We start from the raw sequence: 15,212 nt of genomic DNA, 5'->3' as shown, positions 1-15,212 counted from the left end.
TAAAAAGTTAATTATTCAATTTTAGTTAATTCGGTTGCTGACAGCGATAATTATCTCACTTTGTGTCCCCCTGGCCACACAACTTATTTGCGCAGGTGGTCTTCACGTGCCTCCCAGTGCCTAATTTTAAGAAAACCATAAAGCTTAATTTTGAACACCCGGTATATCAGCCTGTATTGTTTCTTAAAATAAAATTTGGGATGGTCTGTCGCAGGTTCGTTATAAATGCGTAAGCACGGGTCCGGCTTTGGAGTTCTGTTGGGACACCTTGATTTCCTTAAGAAGATTCTTTGTGTTCGGCTGAGACACCTTCGTTTCAACGCGGCAACCACTACGCTAGTTGTTTACGATATGCGAATCACCGCGTGTGAAGACTCACGACGCCACCTACAAGAAGAACGATGTAGCGTAGTAGCCGTGAGCTCGAGCCAGCGTCTTCATGTTTTGTTTCCCACGCGACGTCATCCTTTTACACAAGGCGCGCATCTGCTCCCATTTCTCTAACCACGCGACGCCATCCTAGGCCCGCGCGCTGGCGTTGGCCGCTGACGTCACGCTCCCCCATTTCGCAGCCCATGCTCGAGGCTTCGCCCCGCTCCGCGAGAACGCCCACTCAGATAAACGGATCCGGTGGGCTTGAGCCTCCTATGCTTAATGTACGACAATAAAACTGCGAAGTTACAATGAAAAACTTGTAGCGTACGAACGGTACTGTGCTCGTACTGGATATTGTCAACGTGTAACTGTGATCACAATGAGTGCTACAGTTAAAAAAAAAAGTTGTCTATGCGTAGTTCTTAGTTAGGCTGTTAGTTGTTATATATATATATGAACACTTCAGCGAGAGATCTCTTTCATTAAGCAGGTTGGTCGCGGAACCGATGACAGCAAATGAGGCAACCAATGACACCCCAATGGGGAACTAAGTTGATCAGGCGCGAAGGCGCTCGCGCGGACATCGGCGTGCTTGGCAAAAGGGACGTCCCCTCGTTCATTCGACGCCACCGACGGGACGAGTAAGGCACGGCCGGCGCCAGGAGGTCCAAGGTGTTCATGAGAAACAATAACTACGGCAACTTCGCGACACCACACCCCTACGGAATATAACTAAGCTTGTGAGCGAGCTAGCTTTACTTCTACATGGCTGCTACCACTGGTATTCGCGAAAAATACTTTTGAAAAATGCTGGTGGCCATATTTTTTTGCGACAGGGCCGTCCCCGTGTCAGCAGGGGGGGGGGGGGGCGATGCAGAAATCTGAGGGGGGGGGTCAGGACATCCGGACATCCCCCCTGGATCCGCGCCTGCGCACGTTTAGTGTGGCAATACTGAGAGACGGGTCAGGTGCCATGCTGTACTAAAGAATGAAGTAGGCCCGGAGCATGGTGCTTACCTTTCACGACTAGCCGTCGGCTAGCCGCCTCCGGAGCCGCCCGGCTTCCCGGCGTTGTTGGCGGTCTGCTGCGTTTTGTCCCCAGGCCTTCTCTCGAGCGGAACATTCGGTTTGGGTTTGAAACCAGAACGCCTCCCAAGAGGCGCTTTCGCTGGCGGCCCGTCCTCGGTGCTAGATGCTGCATTGTCCTTGTCTCCGGCGTAGTCTCGCGGGCGCTTGAAGGTGGCACCGAGACTAGCAGCCCGGACCCCGTCGTTAGCAGCTTCGCTCTGTTGCATTTCTGATTCGTCGTCATCGCTTTGGCCTTCACGAGCACCTTCCTTTGCAGAGACAGTTTTCGTGTCGACCCGTGCCGGCCCAGTCACTTGCTCAGCAGCTTCGACCACCTTGGCTTCAGCGCCCTCCGGCACTGTCACGGTACTTGTCTTCGCTGGCGGCACTTGGTCTCCGACTCCCTTAGCGGCGTCTTCAGCCTCGACTACATCCATGAGATGTTCGGCTGCAACTTCACTCACTGCTGGGCCTGTCGCTGTAGCGTAGGTCTTCACGTAGTCGGCTTCGACGTGCCCGAAACGTCTGCAACGGGAGCAGCGCGGCACCTTACACTCTTGACGGACGTGCCCAGAGCCCTGGTAGCGCAAGCACTGCTTGGGGCGACCGGGAACGACCACCAAAGCGAGCTCTCCGCTGACACGGACCTGATGAGGAAGGTCCTCGACCTTGACGCTGCTGTTAAGCTTGAGGAGCACGGTCCGTGTGGTAGAGGTCTGTCCCCCCATACCTTGGACACGCCACCTCTCCTGGCTTACCTCGTCCACGTTGCCGAAAGCCGCAAACGCCTTCCGGACGTCCTTGTCGGCAATGCCGTATAGCAGCCAGTGAAGCCGAAGTTTCACCTGCTGGTCCTGTGGGTCAACGATGACGCACCGTCGTCCTTTCACTTGAAGTTCCTTGAGGGCCACCAGCCGTTTCGTGGTGGTCGCATCCTTAAGGGTCACCGCCCAGACGTGGTTGATCTGGTACGCCCCTATGCATACCACTTCTGGCAACAAGCCCGTCGGCAGTAGGGCGTCTCTGAAGTCCTCGACCCTGTATGGTCTCGCACGTACACCGCCGTGTAAAAACACGGTGTTAATAGCCGCTCGTCCTTTAGGCAGTTGCAGCAAAATAAACGGGTAATTCTTCTCTTCGTCGTTGTTGTTCCTGTTTCCACGGCCAAAAGTGACCGCTGTCGCTGCCCCGGGAGAGGCCATGATTCTACGACCGTTCAGCTCGGTGGCCGGAAGCAGATTGCGCGTCGGTACATCGATCATAATAAGGAGAGTATCAATAATAAAGAAAGAAAGAGAACAATACATGAGCATGGCGCAGAAAAAAGAAGACTGCGCCGCCGGGGAATCGAACCCGGGACGCAAGAATGGTGGACACCATACGCTCAGTAGATTCCTCGCTATCGATCTTCGTCTCTTGGACGGCTACGATGTCTAGTACGTTGTCAGCGAGAACACGATTAAGTTGACATTGACGCCTTCGAGCGCCAAGGCCCCTTACATTCAGAGTCGCTACGCGTAATGCTACTTCAAGTTTCATCGCCATGCGCTAGGAATACAGACCTGTGACATACATTGCACACCATACTTGGTCCCGCGGGGAGCAATGTACGGCTGTTGCCATTCCTCGGGTCCGTGTGGAGGCGTCGGGAAAACTGGCAGGCATTCCTTTGCCGGCACTCCCAGACCCGTGCACACTGTCTGGTGGATATACTTGCCGCCACAACCGAGGAAGAAACACACACGCACAGGAACACATTGCAAGACTACGGAGGCGGTTTGTCCGCCTGCCGTGTCTCGCCGCTAAGTTGGCCCGCGGTTTTAAAGTAGAGCGCCGAATTCCTGGAGTTTCTGGTGGTGGCTCGTCACTGCTACCACCTGGCTCTGGCTTTTTACCGACGAACTCCTAGTGGGAGCGCTTCCCAGCTGTCAGGGCAGCAGCCTCCTGGCTGAAATCTATTGTCTCGGGGTTCCTAGGCTCCACGTTGTCGGGAGTTTTGGCCGCATTTGTCATCGTATCCTCTCGCTTGCCTTCGGATTCTGGTTGAACCTCACGTTGCACTTCTACCGCCGCCGCTACTGCATTGGACGTCGTCGCACCATGCTTCGTCAGCGGCGTCAAAGTAGGCCCATCCCAAGTCGCTGGTTGTCCAGTTTCACCGGCCGCTTCCTCCGCGTCCTGCCTCGTCCATTAGCAGCTCAGACGAGGCTTCACTAGTCCCGGGGCCAGCGATGCTCGCATAAGTACGGGTACATTAGCCGTCTTCGTGATCGAACCGTCGGCAGGCTCCGCAACGTGGGAGCCGACAATCTTTACGGATGTGGCCCGTATTCCGACAGCGAAGGCATAACGGACGCCTGCCTGGTACGACGACGAGCGCCAACTCACCGTTAACGTTGAGCTGGTGCGGCAAGTCGTCGACCTTCACGCCAGCTTTCAATTTCAGTGTGACGAGCCTCGTTTTAGATCCCTTCTCTGACATACCCCGCACACGCCAACGCTCCCGGGAAACTTCGGTGACTTTTCCGTATGGTGCAAACGCGGCGCGTACGTCTTCGTCCGGCACGTTGTACAGCAACCAGTGAAGCTTGAGTCACACGTCCTGGTTCGCCGGATCAATCACCAGGCAGCGGTTTCCTTTCACCAGCAGCTCACCGACGCTGACAATCTTCGTTACTGCTTCAGAATCCTTGAGAGTAACGGCCCCGACGTGGCTCATCCGATACGCCCCCAGGGCGATAACATCGGCGAGCAGCTCATGCTGAGCTAACGTGTCCCGGAAATCCTCGACCGGATACGGGCGGGCCCTGATATCGGCGTGCAAAAAAAACAGTATTTACAACAAAACGTCCTGTAGGCAGCCCTGGCAAAACAACCGGGTATGTGCTTTTCTCTTCAGTAGCCCTGTTACCGCGACCAGACATGGCCGCTGAAGACGCTCCTACGGAGCCCGTCATCACATGTCCGTCACGCTCGGTGGCCGGAAGCGGAATCTACACCAGCGGCGCGTCGGTACATCGCTCATAATAATAATAAGAAGAAAACGTTTATTGATCAAAAGCATTTTGGTGGAATGATCGGAGCCCCTTTAGTCCAGGGCCCCACTGGCCTCGGCCGCCCGCTTGACCTGTTTTATGAAGGACTGTTGTCCCATCAGGTCTGAGCTGGTTAGCTGTGCCTCCCATTGCTCCATTGTGTGGCGTGTTTTATCAAACGGGTGTGATTCACAATCCCATGTAATGTGTTGTAGTGTTGGTATGCCGCCGCACCACGGACAGTCGACCCTGTAGCCAGTGGGGAACATGGCATTCTGTAATTTAAGGTGGGGGTATACCCCGGTCTGAATTTTGCGCCAGCTGGCGGCTTCCTCTCCACTGAGTTGTGCGTGAGGGGGAGGGTATTTCTTTCTGGTTGTACGCTGATGAGCGAGAATCTCTCGGGCATTCGTTGGGTTGGGGTTATTGCGGTGGCTTCCCGTCCCAGTCGATTCCGCCCGGTTAATAATGCCTCGGGCTATCGAATCGGCCAGTTCGTTACCCTCCAGTCCCGTGTGGCCTGGACACCATACGATCAGGTGATGATGGGCGAATTTTGTCGGTATTATCGAGTGACTTGTTTTGGTCACGTGGCCCCTGAGAAGCATGCGACACACTTCTTGTGAGTCTGTGATTATGGTGGCGCTCTTTTGCGAGCGTTCCGCGTGAGCGAGGGCCATTACCATGGCGAAAATTTCGGCAGCCGCCGTAGTCCCTGCCCTGACGGATGCTGTAAATTGTTCCTGGGCTTTCGTGTCGCCGATTGCCACTGCGTACCTCTTGTTTGTTTGTGCTTCGCTGTCTTTAGGGTGTGCGCTCGGATACGCGGCTGCGTCAGTGTATATTGTGTTGCTAGTCGGATTATTTTCATACCTTGTTCTAATATGTTGTGTGCGCGCTTTGCGTCGTGCTTTATTGTATTCCGGGTGCATGTTTTTGGGTATGGGGGCCACTGTTATTTGAGCTCGTGTTGAGGTTGGTAGTGGTACTACTTGTTCGCTGATGCACTGTGGGTGTGGGGGAATGCGTGCCCTTGTCAGTAGGGCCCGTCCGGCGTGAGTGTAGCTCAGGCGTTCCCTCTGAGAGTTAAGTGTGGCGTGTTTTAGCTCTTCGAACGTGTTGTATACCCCTAAGGCTAGTAGGCGCTCTGTAGACGTCCCCTTGGGTAGTCCGAGGGCCGCTTTATATGCTGATCTTATTATGATGTCGATCTGCCTCTCCTCCTCGTGACTAAGCAGGTGGTAGGGCAGGCCGTACGTGACTCGGCTTATCACAAGTGCTTGGACGAGCCTTAGCGTGTCGTGTTCTTTCATGCCCGCGTTGCGATAAGTTACGCGGCGGATCATTTGTGCGATGTTATTCGTGGTAGTTTTGAGCGTTTTGATGGTGTGGGACGCTTTCCCGCTACTTTGGAGCCAGAAACCCAGGACCCGCATCGTTGTGACTTCTTGGACTGCGTGTCCTTCCACGACGATGTTGACAGGTCCGTTGGATATGTAACCCCTCGAGTGTACCCGAATAACCTGCGATTTTTCGGGAGCATATTTGAGGCCACTGCTCCTCGAGAATTTCTCTACTGCCTCGGCTGCTTGTTGTAGTACGTGTTCTTTGTGTCCCAGAGGGCCCCTTGCTGCCCACAGCGTTATGTTGTCTGCGTACAGCGTGTAACCCAAGTCAGGGATTTGGTCCAACTGTCGTGCTAGACGACACATCCCTATATTGAACAGCAAAGGTGAGATTATTGCCCCCTGGGGTGTTCCTCTACTGGGCATCTTGAACTTTGTGGAAGTGATTTGGCCGATGCCTATAGTGGCAGTGCGGTTGGTGAGGAAAGCCTGCACGTAGTTGTACGTGCGTTCTCCGCATCCCGTCATTTCGAGTTCCTCCAATATTGTTCTCATAATAAGGAGAGTGTTAATGATACAGAAAGAAAAAGAGCAATAAAAGAGCATGTCGAACAAAAAAGAAAAAGAGTGCGCCGCCCGGGAATCGAACCCGGGACGCAAGAATGGGAATCTTGCATGATACCACAACACCTGCGGCGCTTTTTTTTTCTTTATTGCCGGTCTTCGACGTACACAGATAACATATACACTGTACAATGATAAAAGCAATGACCGTCTTGGGTCCTTGCAAATAGTTCAAAACACTTGATCACCACTAGTTCATCCAATACATGTATCCATTCGGGTGGTTCTTTTCTCGCTCGATAAGTTTCACGCAGATACAGCATGCTTTCCAAAAAAATGATCTTTCGCAGGACGAATAACTAGCCTCTCGTGACGCACATCCATTCGTGTCTTCCAGACGCTGTGTAAACAAAGTGCCATAAACATATCACATGGCTTATCTGCGTTTTCAGTTGGCAAGAAGCGGATGCCGTACGGTGTAATCGGTAATTCTTCTTTCAACGTTCGTTGTAGGATGTCCCATAGGAACACTGCATCTGAACAATCAAGAAACATATGCTCAATGGTTTCCGGTTGCCTGCATCTCAGGCAGTTCACGGACCATGGTACAAAGATCCCCCTTTCCCTCAGCCATGGCTTCACTGGAAGCGTTCCAGTGTGTAATTGAAAGAAAAACGTTTTTACGGATGACCGTACCGGCATCCGCTTCACTCTTTTCAGCACATTTCTTCCACTGGATTCAGAGTAGTACATTGAACGATAAACAGGCACTGGCAATGATACATCAAGTAAATCTTTGTACAGTCTTTTCCGCTTAACATATGCAAGGTAATCCATTGAAAAGCGCGCATGTAAGAATTGAAAAGACAGCACGACTTCTCGCAGGAAGCCTCTGAGCCTAGGTCCTATTGTGTTATTTGACGACACAACAAATTGAGGTAGCGCGTTAGGCAAACGCGTTTGAAGGACTGCGCGCAAAAACGGATCTTTTTGATCACGTAGAAACAAAAATCTGGACACGACTTGTCTTAAAAAAAGATGAACTAACCCTAGGCCCCCACTTTTCACCGTCCTGAACAAATTAGTGCGACTGGTACGCTCCCAGACAGAACCCCAAATAAAGATGGCAAACTGCCTGTGTATTCTTTGTATGCTGACCCTTGATGCGCATAGTGCTTGCATCACATAACAAATTTTGGCCACTAAGAATACATTACACACCGTTGCTCGGGTGAACATTGACAGATCTCGTCCACCGAACTTCGCCGTTTTTGCCTTCATTTCTTCCACCTCTCCTTGCCAATAATCTTTCGTGTCCTGGTGGTGTTGTAGAGGTACCCTAAGTACTTGGTCGGCAAATTTGTCCACTGTATTTTTGCAAAAAATGGAGGCGTGTCCTCCCACTGTCCATACCATATCCCAGTCGACTTGGCCCAATTAATTACGCTTCCTGTCATTTTACAATATTTTGTCACAACATTCACAGCATTGCTAACACTTTGCGCGTCGTTGCAAAAAACAGCGACGTCATCCGCGTATGCCAGCAGTTTTACTTCACTGTAACCCACCCTAAAACCTCTGATGTTGTTATCATCTATTATCTTTAGACACAATGGCTCAAGATATAGGGCAAACAGTAAAGGCGATAAACCACATCCCTGTCTCACGGAAGATCTGACTTGAATGCTGGTGCTGAGTGTTCTATTAACTATCACTTTTGTGGAGACGTCTGCATAGCACATTCTGATCCCTTCTGTTAAGATTGATCCCACATTCACGTGCTCCAAAACATCAAAAAGAATAGCGTGTGTCACCCTATCGAATGCTTTTTCTAAATCCAATTGTAGCATGGCCACCCTACCAGAAAAGTCATCACAATGCTCAAGTACTGTTCTTGCTACGTGTATGTTAGTGGTAATTGACCTGCCCTTGATGCCACATGTTTGATGTGGCCCTATCAACCGTGTTATTATGCTTTGTAACCTTCTGCTCAAAAGTTTTGTGTATACTTTATAATCTGTATTCGTTAGGCTGATTGGACGATAGGCTCTCACAGATAGGAGAGATGTGCAATCGGTGGATTTTGGTATCAGTACAATGTGGCTCTCGCGAAACGATGGCGGCAGTAACTGGTTTTCATAAGCTTCTGTGAATACGTGATAAAGGGCTGTAGCTATTTCTGTTTTGAAAAATTTATAGAATGCTCCACTCAATCCGTCAGGTCCTGGCGTTTTGCCAGGGCTCAAGTCATCTATAGCTTCCTCTATTTCTTTGATGCTAATTGGCAGTTCTAATCTTTTTCGGTCTTCCTCTTCCAGTCCCGGCAAAAGGTGTAAGAATTCACGATCGAAACCTTGTTCACATTGCGGTTCCTGTCCTACAAGTTCGTCGTAATATTCTACAAAGGCGCGTTGGACGGTTTCTTTGTCACGTACTACTACATTTCGGTATGTTATCGCATTTATCTCTTTTCTCGAGGCATAACTCTTTTCATCCGAAAGCGAGCGCTTTGTAGGTTGTTCCCCGCACCATAAACCTTCTGCGCGTGCGCGTATAATTGCACCACGACATTTTTCCTTATCGACAAGTTCCAACTGTGCTTTTGTTTGTTTTATTTCTTTTGCGAAACACCCCGGATGGTTGCTCTCGATGCTTAAATAAAAGTTGAGCTCAGTTTGTAGTTCCATTTCTTTTCTTTTTTCCTGGTGATGTAAAACACTGGATCTTTCTATTGCTGTTAGCTTCGTTTCTTGCTTAAAACACTCCCACTTTTCCGTGTAGTCTTTTTGATCACCCGATAACAATTCTTTGAGGCTATCTTGAATTTTTTTTAGAAAGGTTTCGTCCTGCAGCAGTTTTTCATTGAATTTCCATAGTCCCCAGTTGAAACTTGACGGCTTTTTTTGGACCAAGTGAAGAAAGGACCAAGCTGTGGTCGCTAAAATAAACATGCTTTATTTCATAATCACTGCACAATGGATTCGCTTCCGCAGAAACATAAACACGATCCAGTCTTGCGTGGCTGTCCCCTTGAAAATGAGTGAACTGAGGTGCATCATTATTGGCTAAAACGTCGCCTACATCCTCTAAATTATATTCTTCCGCCAGTGCTGCTAAATGTAGCGCACTTACATCAAGACCAGGTTGCTTACGGGCTCTGTCTTCCACTTTGCACACACAGTTGAAGTCTCCCATCATGACTATGGTTCTCTCACATTTCAAGTGACATTCCACGCTTTCAAAAAACGCCCTGCGCTCGGCTGTTCTATTTGGCGCGTAAATGCAGATAACACGCCACTTCAGAGTACAAAACAAAAAATCACACACTATAATGCGCCCGCTATCATCACTAAATACATTTTCAACACATATACCAATATTATTCCGGAGAAAGAGCGCACAGCCCCCAGCTCTTCCGACAGAATGGGAAACACACACATAATATCTAGTCATGAAAGGTTGCACTAGGCGGTCCGTCCCTTCCTCAGTTTCAATCTTTGTTTCCTGAACCGCAATAATGTCGAGATTCTTTTCGATGAACAGGCGGTTAAGCTGACATTGTTTCCTCCTTGCCGTAAGACCCCGCACGTTAATCGTGCCGACGCGTAAGGGTGTTTCGAGGCGTAGCTCCATTTCTACATGAAAGAGATCACAATCTATGCACTGCTATTGTCGGCTACGAAAGGTCACTCACATTGCCTTCACGTGTCTGCAGTCAGCTTGCACGCTTGACTGGCATTCCACCCGCAGCTCCAAAGTAGCAGCATTCTCTCCCCTCACCCCCCACTGAAACGGGCACAAACACACGCAAGTACGACGTATTAAGTCGGAGGTGTCCCCGACACCTTTCTGTCCGGCGGTAGGTTTGGCGCCGGTCGAAAGGTAGGCCTCCGGCCAGTTGCTGTCTTCACAGGTGGTTCGCTCGCACTGGAAGTGCTCAACTTTTGCTCCCCTCCGGCACTTTCTTCGTGCGTTCTCTTGGCCGCTGCCGCCGCTTTGCTGCTTTCCGTAGTGTCCATGAGGCATGCATCTTCCTGGGAAGTTGTTACGGACGGTTTCATGCCTGCACTTGCGTCGTTGTTCGTTTCAGCCTCTCTAGCAGGCGTAGGCGCGCCTGATGCCAATATGGCTTCACTCGCGGCCTTCTTAAGATCGTGTTTCTCCGTCGTTACCGCCGAGTCGTTCTTCGACGGCGGCGACAGGGTTGGTCCAGACGCACTGACAGTTTCCTCCGCGTCAACTTCGTCCATAAGGAGCTCGTTGACGATTTCCTCATTTTTTGGTGGCCCTGCAATGCTTGCGTACGTGCGTACGCACTGACTTTCTTCGTGGCCGAATCGTCGACACACAGAACAACGCGGCACGCGGCACTCACGTCTGATGTGCCCCGTACGGTTGCACCGAAGACATAGGGGAGCACGACCTGCCACGACCACTAGCGCCATTATGCCTGCTATTCGTATCTGATGCGGAAGATCATCAATTGTCAAGCCATGCTTCAGCTTCAGGGACACCGTACGCATAGACGATCCCTTGTCCGTGACACCTTGTACACGCCAGCGTTCTTTTTGGATGTCGGATACTTTCCCGTACGGAATAAACGCCGCATGCACGTCATCGTCATGCACATTGTGCAGTAACCAGTGCACCTTTAGCCGCACCTCCCGGTTATGCGGATCCACAACCAAACAGCGTCGTTCCTTGACTTGAACTTCCGCATGCTTTAGCATCTTCTTCGTCGCCTCTGCACTCTCGAACGTCACAGCCCAGACGTGGTTCATCTGAAACGCCCCCAAGGCGACCACCTCAGGGAGCAATTCCAGATGAGCCAACGTGTCACGAAAATCTTCGACACGAAATGGCCTCGCTTTCACGTCACCGTGAAGAAAAATGGTGTTTAAAACACACGAACCTGTTGGCAGAGGCGGCAAAACAACGTGCTAATCCTGTTCAGCGGTAGCAGTCATCCTGTTTCCGCGGCTTGGCATAGCCGCAAACACCGCTCCTACGGAGCGCGACATTCAACGTCCGTACCGAACGGTAGCCGGAAGCAGAATCCACTACACCAGCGGCGCGTCGGTACATCGCTCATAATAAGAAGAGTGTCAATAATAAAGAAAGAAAAAGAACAATAAATGAGCATGGCGAACAACAAAGAAAAAGACTGCTCCACCCGGGAATCGAACCCGGGACGCAAGAATGGGAATCTTGCATGATACCACTACACCAGCGGCGCTTTTTTTTTTTATTGCCTGTTTCTTTTTACAGGGCATAGGAACACAGAAACATGAAAGGTAAAATGAACACGTGGACCGAGCCTTGGTCCGGTGTGTTCACATTAAAATTTCTTCAAGTTACATAATTCATCCAACAGAGGTAACCAGTCAGGAGGCTCTGGTTGCGCTTTGTACAATTCGCGTATGTAATCTATGTTCGCGATGAAGTTTTCCCTTACAGGACGTGTGTGAGGGTCTGCATTACGGACCGCCATTCTCGTCTGCCATATGCTGTGTAGTCCTATTAACATAAACATGTCGTATGGGACTCCGTCTTCATTGTGCACGCACAGAAAACGAATGCCGTAACTTGTGATGCGTAGGTCTTTTTTCAATGTGCGCTGAAGGATGTCCCAATGGAAGACGGCGTCCCAGCAGTAAATAAACGCGTGTTCTATAGTTTCGGGCTTCTTACACAATAGACAATTCGTCGTCCATGGGACGTAGAGGTCTTTATCGGCTAACCACTGCTTTACTTGGAGTGTCCCAGAGTGAAGTTTAAAGAAGAAAGTTTTTGCTCCCGGTTTTACGTTCATCCTTATAACTCTTCTTAACACGTCCTGTCCGGGTCCGACATTGAATAAAGATCTGTATCGCGGCGTTGGTAACAAGCATTCAATGAGGTCTTTGTAAAGTCTTTTCCGTTTTACAGAGGACAAGTACTCTAGTGAAAAACGTACTTTGAGAAAATAAAAGATTGTACAACTTCACGCAGATACCCTGACACATATTGATACATGCTATTCGACGACACAACAAATTCTGGAACGTGGGAGCACAGTCTTAATTTTATTACACTTTGCAAAAATTCGTTTCTTTGGTCGCGAAGAAAAATAAAGCGAGACACAAGTTGCCTAATAAACAAGTGACACAAACCCAAACCTCCGTTTCGGGCCGATAGGAACAAATTTGAGCGACTTGTTCGCTCCCACGTCGATTTCCATACAAACACAGCAAAAATCCTGTGAAATTTCTGCACATTCACGCGTGACATACAAATGACTTGGCACACATACCATATTTTGGATATCAAAAATAGGTTGCATACAGACGCCCGTGCAAAAATAGACAGTTCACGCCCTCCCCAGGCGTTTGTTTTTTGTCGGGTTGTTTCTGCTTCGTCTTTCCAGTTGTCGTTGTTGTCACGATAGACCTGAAGTGGTACCCCAAGGTACTTTAGCGCGCGGGTTTCCCATCTTACATTTACATATACATCAGGTCTCATATCCCAATTACCATACCAAATGCAGTTGTTTTGTCCCAATTAATCATACTACCTGTCATGGAAGAAAATTGTTTGACCGTGTGGACAACTTCACATATGCTCTGCCTATCTTGACAGAGTACAGCCACGTCATCGGCATATGCTAGAATCTTTACTTCGGTGTTCTGTAATCTAAATCCATGCACATTTGAATTATGAATAATTGATAAACACAAGGGTTCTAGGTACATGGCAAAAAGTAAGGCTGATGCCGGACATCCTTGTCTGATAGAACTGAGTATCTCAATTTCTTCACTGAGCACCCTGTTAATTACCAGGCGTGTTACGCATCGCGAGTATGCCATCTTTAATCCATCAAGAAGCACACTTCCTACTTGCACATGTTCCAACACACTGAACAACACTTCATGGGAAACACGGTCAAAAGCTTTCTGTAGATCTAATTGCATCATTGCGATTCGGTCTGCAAAGTGATCACAAATCTCTAAGACACTTCTTACTATGTGTGTATTTGTCGTAATGCTACGACCTCTTATGCCACATGTCTGGTGCGGTCCTACAATGTCTTGAATGACATTCTGCAGTCTCCTGGCCAACACCTTCATGAAAATTTTGTAATCCGTGTTCAATAGGCTAATGGGCCGATACGACGTCACAGACTGGAGTTTGGTGCTATCATCTGTTTTGGGGATTAAAACAGTGTGCGCCTCAGTGAACGAGCGTGGTAGTCTTTTCTTTTTATAACCATCTTCGATAACTTCGAACAGCGCGCGTGCGATCTCTTCTTTAAACATTTTATAGAATTCTGCTCCTATTCCATCTGGACCAGGCGTCTTTCCAGTGCTTAAGTCATCAATAGCTTTTTTAATCTCCTGTACGCTGATAGGAGCCTCCAAACTTTTTTTCGTTTCATCGTCAAACTTGGGCACGAAAGAAAGGAATTCGTCACTAAATCCACTCGCCATCGACAAACGCTTTCCAAGCAATTCGCGATAGTGTTCAACAAATGCTTCCCTTATCTGACTTTTTTCTTTCGTCAATGTGCCATTGTACACTATTTCCTTAACTTCTTTTCTTTCTGCATATTGCTTTTCATCGCCTAGTGCCCGTTTTGTAGGTGTCTCGCCCATCCAAAGCTTTTCTGTTCTTGACCTAATAATAGCACCTCTGTATTTCTCTTTATCTAAAAATTCGAGCTTGTTTTTTGTATTTTTGATTTCCTCGGTGAACGTGCCCGGTTTCGCATTCTCTTCCTTTAAAAGTGCTTGCACTTGCAACTACAAATTCTTCTCGCCTTGTTTCTTCTCAAAATTAAGCTTCGTCGTTCGTTCTATAGCACTTAGTTTAACATTTTGTTTGAAAGTTTCCCACCGTTCTTCCCAGTCATCTTTTTCATCTTCATACATCATCGTTAACGCTTCTGTTACTTTTTTAGTAAACGTTTCATCTTTCAGAATGCTATGATTTAACTTCCAAAGGTTCGAGTTGAACTTTGTCGTTTTTTCCTTCTTTCCAAGCGTGAATCTCACCAAACAGTGGTCGCTAAACGACACTGGTGTAACCAAGTATTCATCACAGCACATCACAAGGTCAAGTGGAATGTAGGCTCTATCTAAACGCAGCGTGACTTTGACCCTGAAAATGTGTGAACTGGGCCCTGCCATTAGACATGCAGAGGGCCACATCTTCTAGTGCATTCTCTGCAATCAGTTCACTCAAAATCAACGCGCTTTGATCGCGGATATTTACACGCTTGGAGCGGTCCTCCATTGCGCACACACAGTTAAAGTCACCCATAAATATCACATGTCTACTACAATCAAGAAAACCACTAATTTCTTCAAAGAAAGCTTTCCTTTCGTTCTCGCGGTTCGGGGCATACAAGCGAATCACGCGACATTCAAAATTCAGTTGCGAGAAATCACATACTACGAATCGTCCGCTATCACTGCTTCTTATATTTGTCTCCACAGCACCAATAGATTTTTTTACGAAAATGGCACACCCTCCCGACAAGCCATTGGAATGTGATACACAAATATTATACGTGGTGCGAAAAGGCAGAACCATTCGATCAGTTTCCTCCTGCCTCTCTACTTTCGTTTCTTGCACGGCAATCACATCTAAATCGTGTTCTGCAAACAGTCTGCTTAATTGGTACTGACGTCTTCTAGCATCTAACCCGCGCACATTTAGAGTGGCGAAACGAACTGCTCTCTCAAGTCTAATAGCCATTTTTTTTTGTTAGAAAAAGGATGCGCTCACCAAAAACAAGGTGTGCCCCGATTTTCGGGTACACACGTAGTGCGTTAGCTGTGTTGTC

General features: G+C 48.8%; 1 protein-coding gene and 2 non-coding genes across 3 annotated transcripts; all 3 read right to left on the bottom strand.

Annotated features, from left to right (window-relative positions):
• Positions 1 to 4,036: 4,036 nt before the first annotated feature.
• Positions 4,037 to 6,352, bottom strand: LOC119441764 (uncharacterized). Its single transcript, XM_037706376.1, has 2 exons — positions 5,694 to 6,352; positions 4,037 to 4,250 (listed from the first exon to the last, which is right to left on the bottom strand). The coding sequence occupies exons 1-2, from the start codon at positions 6,350 to 6,352 to the stop codon at positions 4,037 to 4,039; spliced, it is 873 nt and encodes a 290-aa protein (XP_037562304.1).
• Positions 6,353 to 6,452: 100 nt separating this feature from the next.
• Trnag-ccc (transfer RNA glycine (anticodon CCC)) lies at positions 6,453 to 6,523 on the bottom strand. Its single transcript has one exon. It is a non-coding gene; the product is annotated as a tRNA-Gly (tRNA).
• A 5,030-nt stretch (positions 6,524 to 11,553) lies between these two features.
• Trnag-ccc (transfer RNA glycine (anticodon CCC)) lies at positions 11,554 to 11,624 on the bottom strand. Its single transcript has one exon. It is a non-coding gene; the product is annotated as a tRNA-Gly (tRNA).
• Positions 11,625 to 15,212: the final 3,588 nt, after the last annotated feature.

Source organism: Dermacentor silvarum, chromosome 1 (genome assembly GCF_013339745.2).
Source record: "Dermacentor silvarum isolate Dsil-2018 chromosome 1, BIME_Dsil_1.4, whole genome shotgun sequence".
Classification (NCBI taxonomy): Eukaryota; Metazoa; Arthropoda; class Arachnida; order Ixodida; family Ixodidae; genus Dermacentor; species Dermacentor silvarum.
This window is presented reverse-complemented; position numbering and strand designations above follow the sequence as displayed.